Source organism: Atractosteus spatula, chromosome 2 (genome assembly GCF_055471065.1).
Source record: "Atractosteus spatula isolate fAtrSpa1 chromosome 2, fAtrSpa1.hap1, whole genome shotgun sequence".
In the NCBI taxonomy this organism is placed as follows: Eukaryota; Metazoa; Chordata; class Actinopteri; order Semionotiformes; family Lepisosteidae; genus Atractosteus; species Atractosteus spatula.
Genome location: NC_142707.1, coordinates 46,084,103 through 46,111,787, shown reverse-complemented (window position 1 = coordinate 46,111,787; position 27,685 = coordinate 46,084,103). Strand labels below are relative to the sequence as shown.

Genomic DNA, 27,685 nt, shown 5'->3' with positions numbered 1-27,685 from the left:
TGCAGGTATTGTAAAATATATGAATAATTGGTAGCAGTTGTTCTGGGTGGTCAGGACGTAGGCCTAGAATGCCTTGTTTTGTAAGTTGGTAAATGGTTTAACTTATATGTTGTATGCTTATGTTATGTGTTTTTCATTGTGTATATTCTCATTTTCATTCTTAATAAATACTTGTTTAACCCAGTGTGCCTGGATTAAGACTCTTTTCATTAAAGCTGCACCATAGAACAAAGAACAAAGTTGTTTACAAGTTGGCAGTTATGAGTGATTTACTTATTGTCTAAACTCCTTGGCCTATTTCTGATAATTTCTAGTTTTGTAACCCATATTTGTAACAATATATCAATACACCTGTGCAAGACTAATACCAAGCTAGAGGAAAAATGTATTGTTTCAACAAATCTGTCAGAAATTAAAGTGAATCATGAAAAAGAACATACGCAGAAAGTGGGTCAAGTGTACATTAAGATGTGTGGTTTGAAGAGCAAAATATGATAACTTCCTGTTGTGAGCCCATAAAGAATTACTGCCATTTAAAGTCATATAAACCATTAACCATTTAAACCTTAGCATCAGCAACTATAGTGCCCTATAAAGTTACTGGACAGCAAAGTTATGTTCGCTTTGCAATCAAGAAATTTGTATTGGTGATCATAAGATTAATATAAGTACAATATACATTTCTGCAATTCAAGCATACATTTGATCACATCTGACCAAAGTTCAACCCGGTGATTTCAAGAGGCAATAAGTATTAAGGTATATTCATTTTCAGTTAATTATAGAATGTGAAAGTAGTGAGCATTTGATTTCATATTCCTTTCAGGCAATAACTGTATGACGTCTGTGACACTGTTCATCAAACTTTATTGTATAATTATTTTAGATACTTTGCTAGGCCTTTGTTATAGCCAGTTAGTGTTCATCTATTCTTTGAGTGTTCCGACATAATTTGTTTTGTCTTCAGCATGTAAAATACCAGATTGATTGGATTGCCACTTTGTTCTCTGTTATATCACAAAGCAGTCTCCATGCTCATTGCCAATGTTAGACTGTACAGGCGCAGACTGCATGAATACTGAAGTGGGAGATGTATATATCTCATTTATCCAGCATCGCAATATCACCACTTAAGCACATTGTGAGAGGTGTTGCTGGGGTCTGTTAATTTAGCCTTCAACAAAAGTTACGCTAAGATGCCATAAAGCTGACTTGCTTTAGCAGTCCCAGTGACTTAACGCGGCGTAATAAAGGACAGGAACATTACCCACAAACAGGATAAAGCAGATCAATGTCTGCTTCATATCAAAGGACAGAACCTAGAGCAAGACAGAGCAGGACAAGAAGTTAATTACATATCAAAGAACAGGACAAGCACTCAGATTGTGAAACAAACTTCTGAGTGTATATACAGTAAGAGCTGGGAAACCCTTGCAGTTTGTCTGTTTTGCAGGGCAGACCCAGCGCGCGTTGTTGTCATAATTGAGCTCAACAAAACGGAATCTGCACAAATCTGTGTCCTGCTTCCCTGATGAAGAATTTCCCACAACAATACATTTGCCACAAGTCCACTGTCCATTATGCATCTTACAGAACTGCCATGGGAAGGCAGTGGGCCATCAAGACCCCCTTCGTGCTGTAATGCAGTATCCGCACATTAGCATGACAGTGTCACATGAACTAATACTGTGTGCCGACAACATTCTTGTGATAAACTCCTTGGCTGCATTGGTCTATGTATTGAGTCAGTGTCAAGCTACATAGGGAAGTATCTCCTCATAAGTATGGAAGCATTTTAATCTACATAACCAGATAAAATATTGCTGTAAAATTCAGACTTAATTCTGTTGCTGCCATCATTAGTTACATCACCAACCAAAAACAGCTCCAAGAGTCAGTTCCAAAGACTTCTATGCATACCCAGGTCATGACAATTTCTCCACCATGCATGACAGATGATGTGGTGTTCTTTGGAGAACCTACAATTCCTTTCTTTCTCCATACTTTCCAACCTTTCCATTACTTTTGCATACGTTCATCTTGGCCTTTTCTGTCCATTAAACACTAGCCGAACTCATGTGACCTAAGGTTTTGGTGCTGATGAGAGGTTTACATTTTGCAGAGCAGCCTTTGTACTGTAATTCTGATGTTGTCTCAGTCTTCCATGAATTGTGGATTTTGATATCCCTGCAGATGTTTTAGAATATTCCTCACATGTCTGATCATTTTTCTGTCATCAGCTGGTATCTGGTAACTGTCTCATCAACCTTTCCTGGTAGTTTTTGATGACTAGTACTGCACATATACTTGTCCTTTATGAGCCTTATTACTCAACAACAAACACCTGACCAACAAGGGACACCTCTCAGCCAATTTTCCCTACACTTTGGCTACCCTCAAAATATAGAGGTTCAACATTGTAAATCTGTATTTTTGTAAATCTAACATTGTAAATCTAAGAGGTAGAACTTTCATGTTTTTTTCACGAGATGTTATTATAAGAATTTATAGTGAAGTTTAGAATTCCCAGTACTTTTGGAGGCCTCAATGTACACTGTGTACATTGTTCATGCCAATCCACAAGAAAATGTGTGAAGTCTTCATTCAGGGAACATCATATCTGCATTGCTTTTAAATCACATATACAGTTTGCAGGTTAACAGATAAAACAAATCACCTTGGAAGCTTTCTTAAATAAGAAATGGATATGTTAAAACTTTAAAACTTCCCAAAGATGTCAAGTTTCTTCTTACAGATGAAGGCATTCCATTATTATGAGCTTGGTTACATACTTTTTTTTGGGCCATATTTCATTAGACCCGACAATAACACCTTGGTAAAAATCCAGACATCTCTTTACTATAGTGATTAACATCAATTTTTATGATACTCTACAAATGTCATTTGAAGGGATAACCAAAAATAAAAAGAAAGATGTTATCTCTTTATTTTGGTTTTATTTGTCTTATGTATTTCTGACACAATGTGGATTTGTTTCCTTTTAGTATCTCCAGGAACCCTTTTTTCATTTTACTATATATTTGGAATGGGGAATTATTTTGTTATAAACCCTCCATTTTTAGAATAGATAATTGTGCGTTTACCAAGGATTTGGCACACAGATACAAACCTTGTAACCACACTCAGGGGAGAAGGAGTAGGCAGACTCCTCTGAACAGCCCATGTTTGAATTACTCATCTTTGAACACGTCACTGGTCAGGCAGGTTCATGCTGGTGGCTCAGTGCACGCTGGAGGAGAGGCACATCTCTCACAGACGAGCTCAAAGGAGGGACTTGTGCTGCTGTGAGACAGCCCTGCCAGCTAAAAACAACCCTACTCTTGGTGGCACTCTGCCAACTGTGCGCCACTGCTTGGGAAATCCTGGTCGCAGTTCATCGATTGGATGACCCAGGCTCGATCCCACAGCACCTAGGTCAGAGACCTCAATCTCTGCTCACACAAACACCTTTGTCAGCTCAGCTACTCAGAAATCCTCCACAAGAGCCTTAAAAGAAAGTAAGGTTGCAACTAAGTCTCTTATTTTTCACTCTCCCTAAATCGATTTGACCTATGTGATCTATCACTACAAACAGTGCCCTTTTTAGGTTTATGCACATACACATACAGTAGGTATAGAAAGTCACCTTTGAAAATTTGTACCTTATGTTGAATGACACCCTGAAAATAAAAACAAATAAAATTAGGCTTATTCCATTTTTATTTACATACAGTAACCCATATTAGCCACATGAAAATAAACTTCTAAAACATTCTGAAAATTAATTAATATTACAAAAGTAAAAAACCCTTATTTGGATAAGTGAACACCCCCCCCCCCCCCCCACCCCTTACAATTGTATTTGTAAACTTGCTCAGGCATAACCAATCACCTTACAGATTGCATAACAAACTAATTGGCTCCCACCTGTGAACATCTGTGGTGATTTTGATTAGTTCAGAATAAAAGCAGCTGTTTCTAGAAGATTCCACTGCTTGGAAGTGCATTTCAAAACAAATAATCCACTATGGGCAGAAGGGTACGTTCAAAAGAACTTTGAGATAAAGTTGTGGAAAGAAACAAGTGAGGAGATGGGTATAAAAAGATTTCAAAGGCTTTAAGTATCCCATGGAGCACAGTCAAGATCATCATTAAGAAGTGGAAGGCATTTGACACCACCCAGTTCTAGCCTAGATCAGGTCGTCCCTCCAAACTGGATGACCGAGAAAGAAAGAGACTGATCAGAGAGGCTACCAAGAGGCCAATGGCAATTTGAAAGAGCTACAGGCCATTATAACAAAGACTAGTCATTGTGTGCATGTGACAACAAGATCACAAGTGCTCCACAAATCTGGCCTGTATGGGAAGGTGGCAAGGAAAAAGCCACTCCTTAAAGCCACGTCAAGTCTCGTTTATGTCTTGCTAAAAAGCACCTTAAGGATTCTGTGGCCAAGTGGCAAAAGGTGCTGTGGTCAGATGAGACCAAAATCAAATTTTTGGGCCAGAATGCAAAACGGTATGTCTGGTAAAAACCCAATACATCTTGCCATCCAAAGAACACCATTCCTACAGTAAAGCACAGTGCTGGCAGCATCCTGCTGTGAGGGTGTTTCTCTTCAGCTGGGACTTGGGCACTTGTCAGGACAGAAGGGAAGATGGATGGTGCAAAATACAGGCACATTTTTGAAAAAAACCTGCAGCCCTCAGCCAGGAAGTTGAAAATGGGAAGATGGTTCACCTTTTAACATGACAGTGACCCGAAGCGGTCAGCGAAGTGGCTGAAGGATAGGAAGGTGAATGTCCTTGAGTGGCCTAGTTAGAGCCCCGACCTAAAGCCCATCGAAAATATTTGGAATGACTTGAAGAGGGAAGTCCATCAACGGTCACCACGCAGTTTGACTGAGCTTGAACAATTCTGTAAGGAGGAAAGGGCAAATATTCGTCCCTCTAGGTGTGCAAAGGTGCTAGAGATGTATTCAAACAGACTCAAGGCTGTGATTCAAGCAAAAGGTGTTTCAACCAAGTATTAACTCAGGGGGGTGTTCTATTATCCAACCCAATTATTCTACTTTTTGTTCAGAAATTTAGCTTTCTTTTTTCACTTGGATGTTGCAAGGTACAATTTGTAAATAAAACTGAAAAAAGTCTGATTTTATTTGTCTTCTTTTTAGGCTTTAGGGCAACAAAAGGTGAACATGTTGAAAGGGGGTGGTGACTTTCTATACCCACTGTACATACCACTAGACATTTGCCTTACAGCTTATAATGTAACAGCAAACAAAACAAGTGAGGAAGCAGCACTCACAGATTAATGAAATTCTCAGATTGTCTGGAATCAGTCATCGGTCTGCTTCTCTCCACTTTATGCTGGTTTTGACCAAGATGAACAAACCTGCAAAAGAGTAAACAAAGACACACAGGCACAACAATCATAATAAATCACTCAGCTTAACCGGTTTACTTTCAATAAAAATGTCTTAAATATATGTTTTACAATGAGGAAACATAAAAAGTATTAAGGCAAAGCCATAAAATATATACTCCACTTTCTCATTACTTGCAAATTGACAAGGCTTTCAAAACTCTTCATGGGGACACAAAGAGGCTGAAAAAAAAGGTCACAGGAATTCCAGATGAATTTGTTTCTACATGAAGGAGCACTGAGGCTGGTTTATACCAGAAAGTCAACTATGTCAAAGCAATTTTTATGGAATATTCACTAGTAATTCAAATGCAAACTAGCAATCTGACATTTTTTTCAAAATTAAAACATTAAAGAAACACTAAATGGGTATCTCTTATCAAAAGAATCCTATTTGCTCTAATATCATTATTTAAGGCAATAAAAAGCAATTGCTTTTAAAAATCATGGGGTTCATTAACAGTGATGACTTTTAGCATCTGTTTTACTTACACTTGTACAACACAGGGATGCATTAATTTAAGTACTTCATCTACTTTTATTTCCAAGATTGCTTTTTTAAACCTAATAATGCATAAGGTTTATTCCTGTAACAGTGTCCGCATGACACCAGTATGCTTCCAAAGCAACATAAAAGAAACAGAAAAGATTATTTCAAAAGATGAAGAGAAAACATAATAGATAAGACAATCTTTAATAAAATATTCCAAAAGTAATTTCAAAGCCCTTCTATCAATGTTACTGTATATTTCCCTCAAGAGAACTCAACGATCAAAAAAACAGATGGTATTTTTTTTTCTTTGCCAGCATTGTACCTAATCCTTAAACATCAAAGAGGTATATTGAAATACGAAATACACACATGTACAAGAGGAGTTCATTTACGAAGATAAATGAGGAAACCCCACATTACCTTTAACACCAATTCAAAGCAGTGCTTAAGGAATATGACTTCAAAACCAATTTCCTCTTGGAGAGTTACACTGTACTTAAGGAAAATAACTGAAAATATACACATGCTTTTTAGTGGTTTTATGAATATTCAAACATTTTAAATTTTGCCATATAAATGTAAATACTAAATATTTAGCCACTTTTAGTATTTTTTTCCAAAGTGCAACTTAAATGGTTGTCAGGGAGATTTCAACATGATGTTCATATAAGGATGATAGTTTTTTTCTTAAAATGTATTTTGAGACCAAAAGACAAAAGATGAAACCATATCTGGTAATATTCTTAGAACTACTAATTTACTAATATCATTCATTTTTTAGGCAAAAGTTCTTAAATATAAGGTTTACCCAATATCATTTAAAAAACTTTCATTTAGTCAACTACTGCCATTCACAATCATTAAAAAATAATGTGATACACTTGAAGGAACCTATATCTTGTTATGAATTATCAATTAAGTCTTAGGAATTGTTTTATTGTTTTGCAACATGAAGGGAACAGGGGTATTGGTTTGTTGCCAAGGCTGACCTGAGCTAACTGCCTGACTCTCTGACCTGGTTTACACCTTATTAGGCAACAAACTGTTACTGACCAATCATAAAAATGTATATTTTTGTATGAAAGTTTTGTTCACCTTGAAGAATAAAAGACTGTTGTTCTGTTTGAAAACGTAACCGAGAGACGAGGTTAACCTGTTAATTTAATCTGTCCTCCTTTACTGCAATCAAATGATTTGATTCGTCAGAACCCTGAGTGGTTTTCTTTGTGGAGTCTAACACATTAAAATGTTAAAGTGTTTAAGTCCTTGAATTAAGAGATTACAAGGTTTGACATGTTATAATTTTTCCCCCAGTTACATTGATCATACACAGAACAAATGTTAAATTCCTGTTTTAGTTTTACAGAATTCAAAGTACTGTATGTGCAAAAGCAAGCAATTCATTTAAAGAATTTAAAGAATTAGACTCTTTGCCCCCTTTTGCAAATAATTTCTACCATCTCATATCTGTACAATGCTTAGGAATTATGTGAGCCATCTGGTTTCAGAAATACTGTGGTCACCAGGACAAAGGCAAGCCTGATAGTAAGAGATACAGACTGGCAGATAAGGAATGGATGGAAAGTTAAATGGACTGATGGATATCCACCCACTTGCACACTAGATTCTCTGGATAAGACACAAGCCCATTTACTGTACATCTGATTTCTGATAAAGCATGGAACTGCTCTTGACGGCCACAACTGAAGAAGAAATTAACACAGATATAACAAATCCAAAGACCTGTCTATTTATCTCCTAGCTTTAATATTAATGATAGATTCTGTGGAGTGCAGGCTCTTCCAATCAATCCCTTCACAATATTAAGAAACATTATCATGTGTGTCAGTGTAACTGCACTTCAGACTTTAATCTATTCTCATAACATTAAACATATAGAAGAGTGCATTAGAGTGGTTTTATTTTAAGCTTGTTTGCTCTTACCAGTTTGCTGTACACGCACAAGTGATACATGCGAGTCCACAAGTGTTATTTACATTTCAATAGAGCTGTTCAACTTCAAGTGCCTCATTTCAAGGTTCCTTAATTTGAATTAACAGAGGGAGCAGAGGGGTGGAACAGCAGGTTCAAGGTCTGGGTTACAAACTCATTCTGATAATTACATTACAATTAATCATGGGAGTTTATGAAGATGGAGCTTCAGTGCGACAACATTTTTTCTGCTTGTTATCCCATTCTTAAATGATACAATTTTTACACTGCACCTTTCCAATATGCCTAACATACGTTTCAGAAACACATTTTTAATCTTCAAATTTTGATAATGCCCATATGTTCAAAGTCCCTAAAGCACACAATAGATACACGATTGAAGAGCTCCCCAGCAATTGTGCCATTTTCCAATTCACACTTCAGAAAAAAGACTCCTACTGTATATGTTATACTGGAAATAAACTGGTAGCATTTCCAAGGGTGCCTCTAGCATTGTGAGGAAGACGCATTACAAAATAAACATGTACTATAGTGCCACAGGCTTCCCTACACTCCTCATTTCACATTCAATCAGGATATAAGGAATAAATCATACTGCCTTTTTAACCAAACCCGCTGAAGTAAAATGTTTCCCATTCCCTCATGCAACCAAGCAACTTTCTGGATATGCATTATTACCTGTGATAGATGAGCATATCTTTTTCTTCTGGAAAATCACAGAGGTTGAGTCCATATGTTTCCTTCATGGGGTGCTGGAGAAAATCCTGCATGAAAACATAAGATTTATACATTTACAGTATATAGCAGGGCATTTACTGAAACAATTTGAGAAAATTATCATATTATCACAACAGCACCATCCCACTCAGAATTTGAACCCATTTAAACATATGAATTAACATGACTGTTTTGAGCACTTGGGGTAGGTCTGCTTCATAGCATTCTCTGTTTGAGATTAAAAACGTTCAGACCTTTGTCTGTGAAAGACTTCCATTTAGCCTATACCTGTCTGGTTGCTCTGGTCTGGACTGATTCCAGACCAGGAATATAATCTTTTTTTTCATAACAAGGTGACCACAATATGCTAAACATGGTCTTAACTAGTGCATTGTTTTGACATAATATCCTTTCATTTAAGAGACACATTTAGCTCCTCTTTTCATAAACAGATTCGTCCAGCACAGTGTTTTCTCCCTCTTCTATTTATAATACATGTTTCTGTTACTTGCATGAGATACTCTATGCTCTACTTCCACCCTGATGGAAGGGTTTCGTTTTCCCTGACAATTGCAATATGAGATTCCGTCAGCAGTGGGCGGTGTGGTGGCTCTGTGGCTAAGGATCTGTGCCTGTGGCTGGAAGGTTTCTGGTTCGTATCCTGCAGCCGGCAGAGGAATCCTCCATTGGGCCCCTGAGCAAGGCCCTTAACCTCAACTGCTCCAAGGGCGCCGTATAAATGGCTGACCCTGCGCTCTGACCCCAAGCTTCTTTCCCTGTCTGTGTGTCTCATGGCGTCACGTTGGGGCATGCGAAAAGGCAAATTTGTAATAAAAGAAATTGTATATGGCTAATAAAGTGACTTATCTTCTCTCTCTCTTATGGTGTCCCCTGGGAGAAGGGTTGTCTATACACCCAATGCATAACCAGTCTGAATTGAGCTCAGGTGCAAAACAGCACTATTTCGATTTCAGTTGCAGATAAGGCGATTCATTTAAAATTCCTTCCGATGGTGTGCCTGACCTACTGTATTATAAACAGCAAAGGAACAAGTAAAGGTTAATTCCATGCTGAAAAGAGAAGAAAAGAAACACAACGTTCCGGCTGTGGAGCCTTCTTCAGGTGTGCCACTTGTTCCTTTGCAGCCTACGCATGCTGACGCAGCCCCCTACTTGAACTAATATTACCAACAGGATCACCTGAAGCTACAGTGCCTATAGAAATTCTACACACACTGTCCAGATTAACACATCATATGGCCTAATAGCCTGAAATGAAGATACATTAAATAATTTATTATACCTTTATTTACACATTGTAACACACAACCTCCAAGTGAAAAACAAATGCTCAAATACATATTCGGAAAAATAATTACAAATGAAAACCTACATACTGTAAATGGATAGGAAAAGCGTACACACCACTGAGTTGGGATTTGGTGGATGAACATTTATTCTACAATTTCCTCAAAGAAAAACCCTGCTCTGGACGAAAAGAAAAGTCCCCAGAATGATTTGTTTATTTACGGGATGTCTAGGACATGGCACCAGACATGACAGACAAATGGGAACAGGCTGCATTTGAGATTCTGCTATTTGGTCCAGCAGAAAAGACAACAGAAATACATAAGAATACCAGTTGTTACTTTCCCAAATCATCTGTCCTCATTTTAGTAAACACCAGTAAAATAAATGTAGTTTACATTGTTGAGTCCTACCTACTTTTCCTTTTAGATTTAATTCCAAGAAAATTACAAACCACTTTCATGTAATCAGCAAATGATTTTCTTGACAGTCCCACAGAATAGTAAAGCCTTCAAAATATTTTTTATACTAACTATACAATTGCTTATACACTATAACTTCAATCATCAAAATATTTTTCTTGTTGCAACAAGAATTTAACATACTTATTCTAATTCGGTGTTTTGAAGTGTAGTTCAGAAAAGCCAAAAAAATTGAACTAAATAGGGCATTTCATTTCTTTTGCAAGCTCTTCACAACAATAAATTATTTCTGCATAAAGTTATATGCAATATAAAATTTTAGAGTTCTCTCCAGAGAACAATTTTTTTTCTCCCCTGAAGAATGAAACACTTGCCATAGAAACCAACAGTTTAAAATACAGATGTAAAGTCATTTGAATGCTTTGTTTTTCTGATAAAACAAGGAAAGGAAAAAATATTGTTTTAATCATGAAACAGATCTCCACAAGGGTCTTTTATAAGCTATAATAAATTCAATTAATACATTTAAGAAATTCAAATAGCCTTAACTGCTCAAATGCAAATATGCAAAAATGAGACTTTTTTAACCTCACAATGTAAACAAAAGTGAATAAAGTGCCACCCGAAGTATTGCATTCATGTTTTCAAAAAGTTTCAAAATGAAAAACAGCATTTAGATGTAAATCGAGGAAGGAGACGGACATGCAAGAGTGTGATTCACGTTTTAAGCAACAAAACTTATGGCTACCAAAATGTGTTCTGGATAGCTTAAGCACTCTAAAGATTGCTCCCCATCCCCAAACAAACCAGTAAAACTACTGAGTAAGAGTTTTGTAGTATGTACAGGTCATGTACATAAGCATTTAAGTTTAAATACACCAAATAACTTACCAGAAAGCAACATTCAACCTCAAAGCATTTTTAAGTTAAGACCACAATCTGAATCAAATTAGTTACTTAAACTTGGACCAAATCAAAACCCATTTTGTAAACACAAAACTTCACGGTGGCTTCAGTTTGCAAGAGGCCTTCTCTACTGTATATACCCCTCATATTTGAACGCCATTAAGCCGTAGGTTTGTGTTTTGTGATTAGTGGGTGCATTGAATTCGGATTAGACTAAATCTAAAACATCTTCTGCTTATAGCATCTGTAGAAATCTCTCCAAGTAAGCCACAAGTGTGGTTTATATTTTCATTGCATCAAACTTTACAATGTAGTGAAATCCAGCTATTTCCCTGTTACATGTGGAGCTCATTCTATGAAGTAAGAGCGGAGTCTTGCAAATTAAGAATATTATATAATATTACAAGCTATTAGGCAACTTCAGAATCAATATTGAGACACATCACAGCACCCAGCATATATTGAAACAATGTATTTGTTTTGTATCATTCACCTATAAAACCCCCTCCAAACCCTATCTCTCCAAATGCTCGTCAGTAACCAAAAACATGATTATGCCTTTGACTGAAATACAGTGGAAATTTTCACGGTTATTGAGGATTGTTCAGCTCTGTAACCCATTAGCCAGCATATCCCAGTATGTGTTCTGTTCTATTACCATTGTTCATTTTTCATCAGATCATACAAGACTAATCCACCATCAACAATTGCAATTGAGAAGAGGTAAGCCATGAATTGGCTTGGATTTACGTTACATCAAAACTAATGTATAACTTTGGGCAGATTTTCTTCACAATACATATTTATTAACATGCTATACATCTACACACTCCTTTTCCGACACCTCATTATAAAAAAACTGCTCATTCCTGGTAATGGCCACATCAGTCTAAAGTCTCTCCTGGGGCATGAAGCAGGAGGGGAGGGGACACCAGTCCATTTCAGGGCTTGCACAGACACTTCTTTCAGTGTGTGCAGAAATACGAGTGTCAGCTTTCTTAAGTCTTGTATAAATTTATAGTAATGATTCAACATTGAGATTAAAAATAACAATTGACATCAGTGGGTCAGCAGCAAGCTTGCTATCTATTCCATTGGACAAATTGTATGTTATCACAAATGCCAAGCGTTCAACTTATTACTCATCAGATCCTGCTTTAGACACATGTACTAATTTGAGGTTAAAGGAGTATGGGAACAAGCTACTGATCATGCACTAATGTTACTAGTACAGTACACCTAAGGATTGTCACAACCAGGGTGCCTTCAAGCAGAAAAAAGTGAGCACAGTCAGGTACTGTACCTGCACAGCAAGAAATACAGCCTTATACTTATATATCTGCAAGCCTTTCCTGGATAATTATTGAATGCAATGATTACATACAGTACACATTTCAAATATAAACACCCATAAATTCTAAAGTTCTGTATCTACTGTAACTGCTTCAAAAATTATGCACTACGTGCTATCATTTTGATTAACTGATAATTCATGATGGACCATGATATACTGTACAGTTGATATCAAAAGTCTACACACCCTTATTGACATATCATGTCAGATTATCATGACAGACGTGTCAATAAGGGTGTGTAGACTTTTTATATCCACTGTATCTGAATGACTTTTAAGATTAAATCACCTCATTAGGAAGACAGTTGATATTAACACAGCCAGCAGAAATGGAAACTAAATGGAGGTGCACTTAAATCTGAAAACAGGAGGCACCCTCTCTACACAAAGGATTGTGGGATTATGGAACAAGCTACCGTGCCATATTGGTGAAGCCACATTAATTAGATTGAATACCACATGATTTGTCAATATTACTCAGGTTTATATCTGCAGGTGATTAGGTGTGAATAAAAATATGCCTTGCATGTTTTCTGAAAATCAAATATTTACAATAAGATAAATATGGTTTTGCTCTATGCAATGCTACAAAAAACCTAGAAAAGGGGACAAAGCTACTAAAAATTAAAAATGTATTGTGATGGGTATGCCTCTAAGACAAACCAGTGAAGTTAAATTTCTCAACCATTTCATAAATATTACCTTTTAAATTTGAAATAAAGAGGATTTTGTGTAGGTGTTTAGTATTTAAAAGAGAACCCATTAAGACTACCACATTTTTCTGAAGTCCATGATAAACTGAAAGGTTCTCTATCACTGCAGCTAATTAAACAGAACGAATATCCACTGCAGAGTTCCCATGTAATTTCCGGTCTGAAAGAGAATCAAAGACAACTCTTGCAATTACTGCTAGAGCAATAAGTAAAAGCACAACCCTTTGAAATGGATATTCCTGCTCTTGCTCTTCTGCAGGCTGCCTGTGCTGTGAACCAAAAGCCCTTGGTTCACAGGTTATTGTGACACCAGTGCAGCTCATTTGGGCCATCGCAAGGATCTTGTTGCAAGCAGTTAATAAACTAAGTGACCCACAACAAAATGGCTACCGAAAGATTCCAAAGAAGCAGCAGCCTCAAGTTTCAAGTTTTCTAGCGCAATTTCAATTTTTATTCATGCTCTCCAGCTCTGTATTTTCCAGAAACGCATCTGAAGTCTGGTCCTGCTGAATTCCAAACAGATTCTTCACGTTGCCTGTCTCAACTAATCGGAGTAATCAGCACCATCGTCTGTGATGTTTTTGAAATGATTCTTCATGCACATGATATAAAAAAGCAAAAGCCTCAGAGGAGGAAGTCAACACAACAGTTATGAAAGGGCAGTCCCCATTCACTGAACCATCAGAGCATGTCTGGAGATGTATCCTGGTGCTGATAATGACAGATGTGATGCATAACACTTCCAAAGGATCTGAAATCTGCGGGAAGTAACTGCATACCTCCTGGCCTCGGGTGCTGTCTCCAGAGTCAGCGAACTTGACAGGCGTGGAGCGCTGGGACACCGCCCCCTCCTCTTCCTTGTCTGTGCCAGAGTCATCCTCGGAGCTGCTGGAGATGGCCTCTTCACTAGGTGGGGGAGGGGCGCTGGCAGCTGTCTTCCGCTGCAGGACTGCTTCTTCTTTGCTGCTCTTGTTGCTGAAACAGTGGAGAGTATGCTTTTTACATATGGGATGTACACTGTCAGGTTAGAAGGAGTGGATTGTTGTAAAAATCGATCTACTCCTAACCTAGTATTACCAGGTCTTAATTAGCCTTCTCTGTAATTCCATTTATCACAACTAAATTGCTGAGATTTAATATTGTTTACTTAACTATATTGAAAAACAAAACTAGAAATGTCATCAAATGGGAACATTTGGAATTGTAAATTGGCTACAAGAGAAAGATCAAATATGGACTGCTCTTGGGTGCAAAGCACTTTATTCTTTCAGATTTAACATGATATAGTAGCAACATCCATCTTCTATGCCACTCTTTACTATCATTTACTACTGAGTGCTAACTTTGAGAGCGCCAACACTATTACACTTCAGAGGTGCAGATATCATGGATCACACAGTGGTCAGAGGAATGAAAAAGCAATCGTGCAGCTGCTCTGAAGTTTCAGTTGTGCTCTGTAATGACAATACCACAGTAAAGCAAGACATTGAGAGGACCTTTTTGAGAAGGTCTGCTTCAAAGCTCAAAATACACAGACCAGCTACTAGATATGACATTGACCTTTCTCTTTACTAGCCTAAATTGTTCACAATGCTACAATAAGAATTCAAAAAATGGTGGTTAATCTAGGTTCCTATAACAACTTGCATTGAAAAGGTAATATGAACTTATATTACTTATATTAATTTCTAGAAACAGTCACAGATTATGATTAGCACACTCTGCAAAACTATTTGAATCACAACTGTGTGAATCTTAGTTTAATAACCATAGAGCTTGTTTTGTTATTTTAAAGTTAATATAGTGTGCATATTCATATTAGTATTTACCATATTTATGAATGTATTATTTACAAGGTATTAAAGCATGTGTAATATCAGGAGTCCTTTCTAATTAATTCTACATTTACACATCACAGACACAAGTGGATGCCAAAGTATTACAAAAACTCAATAAAGAAAAAAGTAAAGACCAAGTCTATCATACAACCATTTCACAGTAAAAGAGTGTTTAAGAAGACTAAGTAAAAACTACTTACTTTAAGTCTAAATATAGCTATTGACATTAAGACAAATCTGAACTTCAATTCTAAAAATCTAAACTTTAATTATAAACTTTATTCTATTCATATAAACTTTATTTCTCTTTATTTTATTTGGAATTGTAAACTGATTTATAAACAAGCCTTTTTAAGAAAAAACAAACACAAATCAACTTTAAAATATGTACAATGTGGTCAGGTAAGGGTTTCTGATGTTTCTAAATAATGTGACTCTATATATTATTACCTACAAAGGTAATTACTGGTTAAACTGTGGGAGTCACATAACTACAAGGTTGTGAGTCAAAAGGATCTGACAAAAAGTCAAATTAATAAATTAATGAGTCTTCATAAAACAGGAAGCGTTGCCTGACTTGTACGAGTAATTGATCACAAAAGGGTCTTGACTAGCACTAGGAAAAACAAACTGCCCAGGTCTTTTAGGATCAGCAAAAAAGAAAAGTAACACCTGCTAAAAGGACACAAGGTGATGCAAATTCACATTTTCATTAGTAGGCAAAGCCGACACATGACACTGAATGTTTCATGACCACTGGCTCACATCTGTGGGGACAAAAATATTGTGTTGGGCAACGGATATATATCTATCTGTGAAATATTCATCTTGCAGATAACATGAAAATATTAAAAAGAAAAAGGAACTCAACCCATAGCTACTGCATGGCTTCCCCGCTGAAAAGCTATCCACGTGTTTGCTGTCCATGTGACTCTCCAAGCAAGGAGAACTGAGTGAGCTGGCATGCGTGGAGCACTGGGAACACGACAGATACAAACAACCCTGTGTCGCTCCACAACGCCTGAGCTGCGAGTATGGGCAGCAGCACCACATGAGGAAAGTAAGACAGAGGCTTTACCCTAAGACCGACTTCCCAGTCTCCTCTGGCTTGCGAACGGTGAAGGGGCTCGGATCAATTCCAACGGTCTTTGGCATAAACTCCCTGGAAAAATATTTTTAATTAACCAGATAAAATACTCAAAAGTTGGAGTTCTTCTCATAGAAATCTCTGCACAAGATTTTCTTTTAATGAAATACAAAAGAACATTGATTTGATTTGAATGAAGGTTTATCGACCATTTTTCACAACAGTATCAAGATTATTTTTGTACTGGAATTTTCATGTAATTATGCCCTCTTTTTAGCAACTACATTTTCATGTACTGCAAAACTTGTCATGCAAATATATTACTATCCACACAATCTGAATCATTTCCCAGGTCATATAGCCACAGACATACTGTAAGCATAGGTGCCCTGCATCTATGCAACCAAATTATTCACTTATTTATCAGATGTTGCTGGTATATTTCTAGTGAATTCATCTGTAACTTTACAGACGTAAAGCTTGCAGTGTTGTCAGAGAGGACTGTGTGGCTCCACCAGTCAGTACTAACTGAATTTTAACAAGATTCCTGTTAAATCGTTAAACAGGTTATCTCGCATTAAAATGCAGAGATTAGCTGTGTTGAACATGTGCATGCATTAGACATTCACGATTTGGTGTTATGTTCTGACACTTAATGCATGAACAACAAACATATAACTTGTGTTGAAAATGCTTCCCTCAAAATCTTTACACAGCTGCCATCAATTCCTTAGATTGCAACTGCACTGCATTTTGGCAGCTCATTTCAATTGAAAAAAGTACATTTTGAGTCAGTGGCATCCAATGTAAGGCCTTTCAAATCGACTCCTACTGTACCTTAACACAGCAACTGAGCAGAGATAACCAGCATGCTAACCAAAATTAAAAAAAGAACAGAACAAAAGAGCAGTATTAAAAAAGGCAGTAGGAAGAGTGAAAATGTTGTGTACGAAGCAGTGATGCAAGTCTTTTCAGATTGCAATTCACCTGTGCTATGGATGGAATAGTTCTCAGTGGTATAAGAGGCTGAAATACCAAAGTAAACAACATACCGTGCTGAGTTCGTCATTGCCAGGCAGAAGGTATCGTCAAAACAGCTCAGCTCATAGGGCTTGAAGAACTCAGTATAGGTGTCGATGCTTTCATCGTACTTGTTGAGCCTCTTCACCATTACCTTCTCTCTGTTTTCATCACACGGGACTATGCATTTTGGGAATGAGAGGGAACCCAAGAGAAAAAACACACATCATGCAATGACAGGAGGTCCAGGTCTTTTAACACATCTCATTTAGTATGGGCTTGAGAAACTGTGTGAGCTTGATCCTTTCAAAGTCAGTTATGTTCTCAGCAAAGAGAAAACAAAACACTCCAGATTCAGAATGTATTACAGCTTGTCCAGAGAAGGTTTGTAATCACATGGAGCATAGCTGGAATACCTTGATGTAGTCCAGATTTCTATAATAATTTGTAAAATAAAAAGTCATCAGGATTTTGACTTTGAAGGACTGAAGGATTTGTGCTGTGAAACTACTTGTGTGTGCACTTCAGCTCTCTCTCCTTGGTATTATTGTCTTCAAAAATTCATCTTTGGAGACCTCAGGGAGTAAGAATGTGGCAGATTAGTTTGTGGCTGTGTTGGCCATTCTCTTCAAGAAAATCACATTTTAATATTGAACACTAAACAGAGAAATACTGCAGTGCTTAGGTTGAAAAATGTTTTTGGTCTGTACTTCTGGACTGTTTCACACAGTGGAGGAGCACCTTTGTAAGTGCTGCATGCGGCTTCAGGGGCATAATCAAGCTGTTTTGAAGTTGTAAGAAATCTCCTCGGAAATATTTCAAACTACAGGATAAATTTGTGGAAATGCTGACCCCCCGAGCCACAATCCAGATTACAATTGGCTGCTCAGTCTCAAAAAGGCAGTCCATCACTGCAGGATTAGTCAAGAGGTCCTTAGTTCCTCTTTTCCTTTGAAACTACTCTAGACTCCTCTATTGCCCCAGAGGAGCCAGGACAGACCAATTCTTTTCAAACTACTCTTAATTCTCCATCTTTCCTTCTCACAAATTCTAAACTCTTTTTCATTCCCTAGAATTCCTGGCACACTCAGCTGGGCTCTTGCATCCATGACAAGTCTTCCTTTCACTGGAGGATACAGGTTCCCTGTCTCATCAGAGACCTACTTGTACGCCTTACTCGGCTTAACCACCGGCGCGGTTTCCAACTACAGACAGTAATCTATTACTGTACAAAAAACTATGGAGAACACAAACTGGTCCAGGAATACAGTTACACACTAGAAAACCAAATGCTAAATTCTCTCCGGATTCAGCTTTTCTTAATCCAAATTATGACAGAATCCTTGCACGTTTTCATTCTCTTTTTCTAACTCTTCAAACCTAAAACTGGCATTAGGACTGCCAGCTGGTTGTGGAGATTGAAAGCACAAAAGCTGGATTCTGTAAACACTCCTGTGTTATCTAAAGTTTCAACACGTCAGGATGCCACTAACACTCTTGCCCCCCCCCTCCCCGATGCAGCCCCCCGCCCTCTGCACAAGATTGCTCCTATACTGACTTCTGCTGCACCTCAGGAATGTCCAGCTGTGCACAGGACCAATCAGATGAATCCTTGTCTGTCCCTAGAAGGACTGCTCCATCACCAAATTACATTTGCAAGTCAACCAACAAATCCATTTGCTTACCTTCATCATATGGTAAAGGCAGATAGGACAGGATTCCTTCAGTCCACCAGAATGTATAGCTATGGAGAAGAGGTAAACAAAAAAGGTACTATTTATCATGTTTTAACTTGTCCAATATATTCAACTGCATCAGAAAGAGATGGCAATTTAACACTGAAAGCAGCTCAGTGCGAAAGTTACCTCTGTCGGTGGCAGTCTTTGATATAAAAAAAAATTATACTAATTAAAAAAAACTTCTTTAGCAACAGCAGTCAATACAAACATTCACTAAGAAAAAAACATCATCTTTGGAAATAATTAACAGAATGGAGCAGGCAGACACACAGAGGTTTTCCTGGCAACCCCTTAGCCATGTGCTTTCTCTTGTACACGCTACCAACATACAGTAAAAGTTGAGTAGGAAGACGAGTGCTCATTACTTGAGATCTTGAGCCTCTTGAACCTTCAAATCTGCCATGTTTACTGTGCTTTAGAGAACAGATGTTATTGCGTCAGATTCTAACTTTAATTTTTGTCTAAAAATCCATTTTTACTTGTGACATTGACTGGATTTGGATTCTCGATGCCTATGGATAAAGACTATACGAAGTTGGTCATAAAACCTACTTTCTCCGAGCCGACACACAGAGCAGGGTTCAACTATACCCTCTATTAGTTAAAAAAGTAGAAGACTTTCAAATCAAAGGTTGGTTTAGTACTTGTGTGTTTAGTACTTCTGTGAAATTCAGCTTACAATATCCATAAATATCTTTTGTATCTACATAGAAGTCTTATTATGGTTTCTCATCTTTTATCATATTCATTTTCTTTATTATTCAAAAAGCTGGACATTCCATTATGTGCCCTTGACAGTCAATTTGAAATAATCTTTTTTATGCTATTTCTTGCAATTGTGTTTCTCATTATGCAAGCAATTACGCAGTTGATTTGGCTTATTGAACATGGATGTAAAATATAGGTCAGAAGGCCAGACTCCTTTTACTATCAGTTCTTATTTATTATACCTGTTCTTTAACAATTTTCATAATAAAGATAAAAACAAAATATACAAAGGGGAAAACACTGCCATCACATGAAAAGATAAACAAACAGAGGCAGGACAAATGACTCATACAAAGAAAATTAAGGAAATAGGTCACAGCTGTCCATGGTATTAGATAGAGAAGTAATGGAAAGCATATGTGTTTTACATCATGACATGACCAAACCCGACAGGAAGTGTAAGTGACTAAAAGCTTTAAAGGGGTCATCTGTGCCTCTCAGTCAGACAAGGCTAGACTGTGGTCAGGTGGAGTGATGGCTGTCGTATGGCCATGTGTACCTTGGAATACTTACAAGTTAACAATGTAGATCAAAATGAACAGCATTACATCAAGCCTCTTGAGTACCGTATCCTGTCTGCACTGAACCCTGGGAGCCTACACTTTATGCATGAAACCAAACTCATTCAGTGACATTTTGAATGTTTTTGATTAAAATGATAATCAGTACCTCAGTAGATTTCACATCTCCAGACAAATGAACTAACATAAGAAAATGCTGTAATTATAAAATATCACACTGCTGAGTACTATTTATTATTTTAGACGTGCCTCTCCTCATAAAGGGAGACCAGAAATGTCACAGTCAGATCTACTAATAAAAGACAATTCAAATACATCTTCTATTTGAACCAGAAAACATGGGCTCAAACAACAGAAGCAAGGAAATGACTTGCTCATTAAACGATTGCTCAGGTTATCTCCCTTAAACCTGGAAATGAGAAGCTCAGTCTTCGTTAAGGTACTGTCACGTCAAGTTAGACAAAGGGTATCAAGGTTGAGCTGTTGCTACAATTGTAGAACAAAGGTTCACACACCTGCGTCTTTCCTGAGGAAGCATCATGGTGTTCTTCTGATGCAGGTAGAAATCCGTGGGGAGCTCCCATAGATGTGGCTTCAATTCTGAAGGCTGAAACACCTGCAGGAAAAGGTTTATGGCATCCTGCCTGTCGGCATCTGTTTCAAGAAAGGGATGCACTAATTACGATGCTGAAATGTAGCTTTCTGATAAATATGTATTAATACAAAAACAGATCACTATAGGTATCACAGTTATTCAATTAATATTAAGAATCAATAAACATTAATTTTGAGTGCTCCAATGTGAGCTTTGAAAAGAATCACATTGGTGACGGCCATAGTTTTATCGGCTCTATTGAGGCAAAGACACATTAGGAAACTAAGAAAAAAAGGGTCTCTGGCCACAGCACTCTATGCACAAAAAGCCTAGCTGCAAGCTTAAAACGTGCAGAATTCTTTAAAGAAGATGAATAGTGGTTCACTGCATAATAATATAAAGAAAGGTTTACAGAGGGATGTTAGAAAAACAGTTTTTGACATGTGACAGATGTTTTATCAGATCGCCTACAGACCATTAAACTTTCTGCTTTCTCATTGAGCCTCTTCACACCTCTCATGCCACTAGTTATTGGTCACGTGTTCATTAGTCAGCACTATGTATATTTATTGCCGATAGCAAAAGCACATAATTATTGAGTAAATAAAGAGAACATAATTACCTTCTTTGTGACGAACATTCAGTAATGTGTCAAAGTAATTCAAGCTTTGATTTCTTGAATAAACCAGCGCACTAATGTAGACTGACACTGGCACTCTGAAATCACTCACAGGCACACGTGACTTATTTAAAACCCAAAGAACTAATTTAGCTAAGACTCTAAACAACCTTAAAAATTAGTCAAAACAAGGATCAAACAAGTTTTTTTGGAGAAAACAGAAGCACACGTTTTTGTATCCCACTCTAGCTGAATAACATGAATTAATCTACAGCTCTTGGTCATACATTAGGAAGGGTGGATGTTGTTTAATTATCTTGAGGGTTTTTTGTAGGTCTGCAGAATTGCATGTGGTCTAATCTGCACGCGAACCCAGAACACACTTTAAAAATCATTATGAAAATGTTTAATTGAAACACAGCACAGGGAGGTGCAGTGCTTATTACTGCTGCCTCACAGCTCTTAGTTTCAGAATTGCAGCCCCTTCTGTGTGGAGCTAAGAATATTTACCCGCTGTGGATTTGGGAAAAGATCAGTGGAGCAGCGATGCTCACCAGGAGTAAGCAGCTTCCCTAATAACATACAGATGAACTGCGACTTCAGAATTGATCAGTTTAGAGAGCACTCCAAAAGTGTTACACTGTTATCTAAATAAGGATTTTCACCCTGAACTGTACTAATCATTTCGCATGACAAAAAGCAGGAAAAAAGATAAGTATAACTCCTAAATATTTTATGTAATAAGTGAATTCCGTTCTACCCACATGGGTCAATCTTAAACAATTTTCACTGTGTGGAACCTCTCCATTTCAAACAGGTAGAAGTGTGAGAACAATGGGCTGAAAGGTGTTTGTGGTTGAAAATGTTTGTTATTACGGGGTGCTTCAACGCACAGCATGACAATGACCCAAAAACACACAACTAAGAAATTCATCAGAACCAAAACAGTTAAATCTTAGGCTGACTATGTCTCCATCACATTCATATTTAAATCCAACCAAGCAGGCATTTTACATGCAGATGAAAGAGATGAAGTTAGAACGCCCACAGAATGTGGAACAACTCAAAGGAGATAAAGTAAAGGTTTGGAAAAGCATCTAAATATAAATGATAATACAAAAGGTTTGTTAAGCCCAACGGGTGATAGACTTCATGCAGTTATTGTCTTAATGGTATGAGCTTTTACTCTCTGGAAAGTAAATAAAGAGAATGTGCTCCATTACTCATGATCACGTGAAATCATTGGGTTGAACATGAATATGGTTTTGTTCTAATGTGATTTGAATAGATAAGACTTGATTGACCCTGAAGGGAAAATGAGATAAATAAAGCATTATTTATTTATTAAATGCATGCATAGAATTACTCAAAAATGATATATATAAATGTGTATCACTCATATTAAGCTCATGATCACATATACAAATTGCTTGAATGGAAAGCAATAATATTGGACAAACATTTGGAGGACACAGCACATCAGAGAAGAGAAAATGATTCATCATTCGACTTCTGGACAGCTAACTGAACGGACCACCTCAACAATGAAATGGAAAATTAAGAATTTCGGTTTAGGGCTGAGAGCAAGAAATACTGCTTTACACAAATGTCAGAGGGTATCTGGAATAAACTGCCCACACATACTGAAGGGAATCACTTGAGTTCTTTTATGAAATGGCAAGATGTGATCCTTAAAACCATGAACTAAAATCAAACAAGCAAGTGAAAAGATCTAAATGGCCTCCTCTCATTGCTAATCTTTTTAGCAGTTCTTAATAAATCATGGCAACCACATTATAAAAATATTTGCTTTCATAATTCTGATATGTTCTAAAATGCCATAGAGTCACAGCAGCAGATTCAGGATGTCAGACTCTTGCGAGGATCAATATCCCTCTACCTCATCCCACCCACTTGTAGAGCTACACCAGTTGACTGTCTCACTAAAAGCAGTTGGCAATGGAGCAAATCTGCACTTTGAATGATTGTCACTGTCCATCTATATATTATCGATAACAATTTTTCCTGGAACAATATTTACAGATGCTGTACTAACCTGAAGAGAAACTACATGTGGCCAATGTGTACAGGTGTTTAAAAGTACATGTGCCACACAGCAGAAAGCAATTTCCATGAGGAATGTTCTTTTTTACATTGGACAATACATGTTTTTTAGAAAAATAAAGCTTTTAACAGCTAAGTAAAGATAGCAACAACAAATGAATCACCTTGGATGAATGAATCACCTTCCCTTTGGTTACTCACACACTGCTTGTGGATTCAACAAAGAGCCCATCATACTGCTTTATTTATTGGGGTCTGATGCAGTGGTGTACAATATTTCCACAGACACAGAAATAAGGCATTCAAGAATTCCAATAATATGATATGCACTGAATTTCAGAATGTTAATTTTAATGGTAATTTAATGTTTAATGTTATTTTTTAAAAGCATTATTACTACACAAATTCTATAGTACAATAACACTTTTTTAGAAAATTATTTTTTATAAAATGTATTTGATTATTAGGACTGATATCCTATCAAATTACATACAAATCATTGCTATTCATTTACAATCATTCAGATATTCCGTGACCAGTCTGGTCCAGTAGTTTAAATTATTATTGGAGTCCAAAAATAAATACAAAATGATCTTAAAGTAAAGGCCAATGCCACTGTTATCCTGACTCTGGTGGCCAACACATATTTTTTTCTATGTAGAAATTTTAATGTTGTATATTATACATGAGTATAATCAGCGTTTTTGTTTTTCTTAGCACAGTTCACCACTGATGAACTGCATGTTCTTTACATCGTCTATGATATGCACAGCATTTTGTACACCAGCAGCTCCTTCAGCAATCTGAAATCAAAGCTAAATAACTTTTATAGTTATTAAAAAGGGACCCATGTTATGAAGACAAAGTTAGAGTGCTATTATTAGCTAAATTTTGTAGGGAATGGCAGATACCGTACATCAATTTCCACATCAGATCTCTTTCTGTACATTTATTTAAAGTGCAAAAAGAATTATTACATTTTAATTTTAGCTACGACCCATTATGTCCAACCCCCAAGTCTATACAACCGAAAGGAAACAAAAAGGTAAAAGACCTGTGCTTCTTTCAACAAGAAGATCCAGGAGATCACAAAGAAAGGAAAGATAAGTCTCCATTGTAAAGGAAAAAAAGGTCAAATGTGATGATTCCACTCATAGGCTTTCTTCTTTATTTACTTTATATACAGACGAAGAAAGGCTTTCAGACAGGAGACATCTCCCAGGGACTTTCTGTCAACAGTTCAAGCAATGTTTTCCTCCTGCAGTTTGTATTATGACCTCCCCTTTACACAGATTTTCCTTCACTTATTTCCATGCTAGCTCTTCCACTCAGCTCCAAAAACCTGCATGTTACAGTACTTTCTTTTAAAAGATCAAAGCTTTAAATAAAAAATAGCCATTGAAAGCATTGATGTGAAACAAATAAATTAGTTATATTTTTTAAATTGACTTAAACCTAAAACAAAAACACAACAAAAATATGTTTTTGACTAAATTTACCACCTTATCTATTAAGAACAAAATTATCACTTCTTCTTTCACAGAACAATCTTCAAAAAAAGATCTGCAACAATTCTAAGAGGATGTTTATAACAAAGCTCGTGGATAAGGTTGATTGAAAAATTAAGTTAACTGTTCTCTTTACTTCAGAGGTGTTGACAAACATGTCATTCTTAAGAGAAGCAACTGAAAATTATATTTACATACCATTTCATCATTTCACGTCCCTGTCCTGCAATCAAAGTTTCACTGGAGTCAATACCACCTTATCGCGAAAGATCTTTGACATTTTTCTGATGCAAAACTTACCACAATTTTCCAATAAACTTCTTGAGGTCTTTAATCAAGCTGATAATTATGAATATTTTCTTAATCGGTGATTAATTTATGATGATCAGACACAGGCAGGAACGACAAGGTATCCAACATACTGTACCCCATGTCACAAAGTCTCTCTTTTTTCCTTCAGCAAAAGTCCGATTGGATACATTTCAATTAGCATATCTGAATGAGAGACTTTCTGAAACTCAGGAACTGGCAGAGGGTCGAGTCAAATTATAACTCACATACAACTTTTGCAAAAAGCTTAATTAAAGTCTAAAACACACTTAAATCAGAAAACTGAATCGATTTGCAAGTGATTGAAAACTCAGCAGGGGAAAAACCTTAAGGAGACAATGGTGTCCCGGAACCAGGATAGGGGACCACGGTTCAGTGGGTGTTCTAGGTCTCTGTAGCATCTGAAACTGGGAGAAACGGTCCAATCAAGCCAGTAAGTCTGATTTAGCTCGTGAACAGCAGAGTGGAGGTGAGACAAAACAGCACCTACTATACAAAACGACAACCTCTTGGCTATATAAACAAGAGAAAAGTTTTCTTGCAGTGTTTGTCTGCAGTGTTGGAGACTTTCATTTAGTTCCAGCATTGGATAAAACTGTACATGCCAGTACAATTTTTTGCATCTTTGGACTTAGAAGACAACCATATCAACAGCTTAAAACTGACACATCTCAAGAGACTGGCAAAAGCCCTGGTACCACAGACAGGAAAGGTATATTACACCGACAACCCTAATCCAAGAATGTAAGGTCTAGTCTAGATCTAGTCTAGGAGGTGAAAAAACAACATAATACTAATATAGGGAAACTAGATGTAGGTTGAAGACCAAAACAAGGAGAGTTAAGGGAATTAACACTGGGTTGGCCCAATCTAAACCCTGTTGTCACTTCCTGTATATACAGTATATAGTACATATAGTATATATAGTACAAGGTAAGACAGTAAGTGTATATACTGTAGCTCCTCTAAAATACATGACCTGATTGAAGATCTCCTATACTATAAAACAAAGATATCGGCTTAATTTTGATTTCACATTGAATTGCGCAGGAACAATTTCCTCATATGGTCTATACATCAAACAAAACCTGTTCATTCAGTCTTGTGTTACTACTTGTTCATAGGCAAAATATTGTAGCTGGAATATAAGTAAAGATACAGAAATACAAGGGATTGACTTACACCCATTTGGCCCTGTTAACCTGTGTAAAGCCATATAGCACAATAGCTCCTAGCAAATATTCTCTTGTCTGCAGCCTGAAATTCTGGTGACTAAAGAATACCACTGAAACCTTAATGTTAATGAAGTCTGAGCTTGGCTTTACAGCTTAATTGTGTCCTAGTAAAAGTGCCATCTTCCGCTAGTTTCTTTGCTCATAAAATTCAATTTATGTAGAAAATCATAACCTGTGCAGCGTAACAGAGACAACGGTACACAAAAAGAAATGAAGCACTAAGAACTCCGAAACATAATGTCCTCTATCATAAAATTATACTTGTCACCCCCATTTTAAACTTCGGACGGCTGCCAAGATTAGCATTGCATTAAGTCTGCAACGCCATATAAATGACCTGGAAATTTCTGAAAATAGTCAGAGGACATGCTGACAGCAGACAGTCAGACAGAGATTTCCAGATCACAATTTATTTTCTTTTGTTGTTTGTTCTTCTGAAGAGGCGGGGGGGGGGGGGTGTCAAGTGTCAAATCATCCCTAGGAGCCTGTACATTCAGCTTCCTACTCCTTCTGCCTCGCCCGGCCTTGCAAGGACACCTCTCATCTTCCTTTCAAACAGCTGCTTCAGGTGAAGGCATGGTAACATAAGGTGGACATGTGCGTGGCCACGCAGCACGTGAAGCTGGACCAGCAAAAAAATAAGGAAGCTTCCTGGACTACCTTCAATTTCTGGACAAACACATCAAGCAAATATACAGTAGGACTGCAACTCACTCACACTTTAAATTATGCTTTCTAATTAACTGGAAATCCTAAACGTTCAAACTAAATTACTGGGGATGCCCATGAAACTTCTTGGCTGCCACAATAGCCCCGGTCCAGGACGTAACCTTTAAGTCATCTCTTTCTAAAGACCTGGAACAACTTAACCATAATCAATTAAATAGGGGGTTTGTTTAGTTCAATATAAATAATACATTTCAGTCCTCAAGGACCAAACCTCCGTTAATTAAACAGGTTACTTGCTTCATGGTTCAACAGCTTACAAGTGTTCATAAGCATACGCCTTACCAGGCTATTTAGGGAGATATGTAATACTAACTGCACAGTGATCTCCAGAACCAGAGACCCCTC

General features: G+C 37.2%; 1 protein-coding gene across 1 annotated transcript in view; it reads right to left on the bottom strand.

Moving 5' to 3' along the window:
* Positions 1-27,685, bottom strand: part of fig4a (FIG4 phosphoinositide 5-phosphatase a) — an 88,711-nt gene that overhangs the window by 16,280 nt on the left and 44,746 nt on the right. Inside the window, exons 17-23 of the mRNA XM_088908826.1 lie at positions 20,776-20,914; positions 18,918-18,976; positions 17,265-17,412; positions 16,204-16,287; positions 14,067-14,262; positions 8,547-8,632; positions 5,306-5,392 (exon numbers count right to left, since the gene is read on the bottom strand). Coding sequence (XP_088764952.1) covers positions 5,306-5,392; positions 8,547-8,632; positions 14,067-14,262; positions 16,204-16,287; positions 17,265-17,412; positions 18,918-18,976; positions 20,776-20,914 — 799 coding nt within the window. The remainder of the gene's footprint in view (positions 1-5,305; positions 5,393-8,546; positions 8,633-14,066; positions 14,263-16,203; positions 16,288-17,264; positions 17,413-18,917; positions 18,977-20,775; positions 20,915-27,685) is intronic.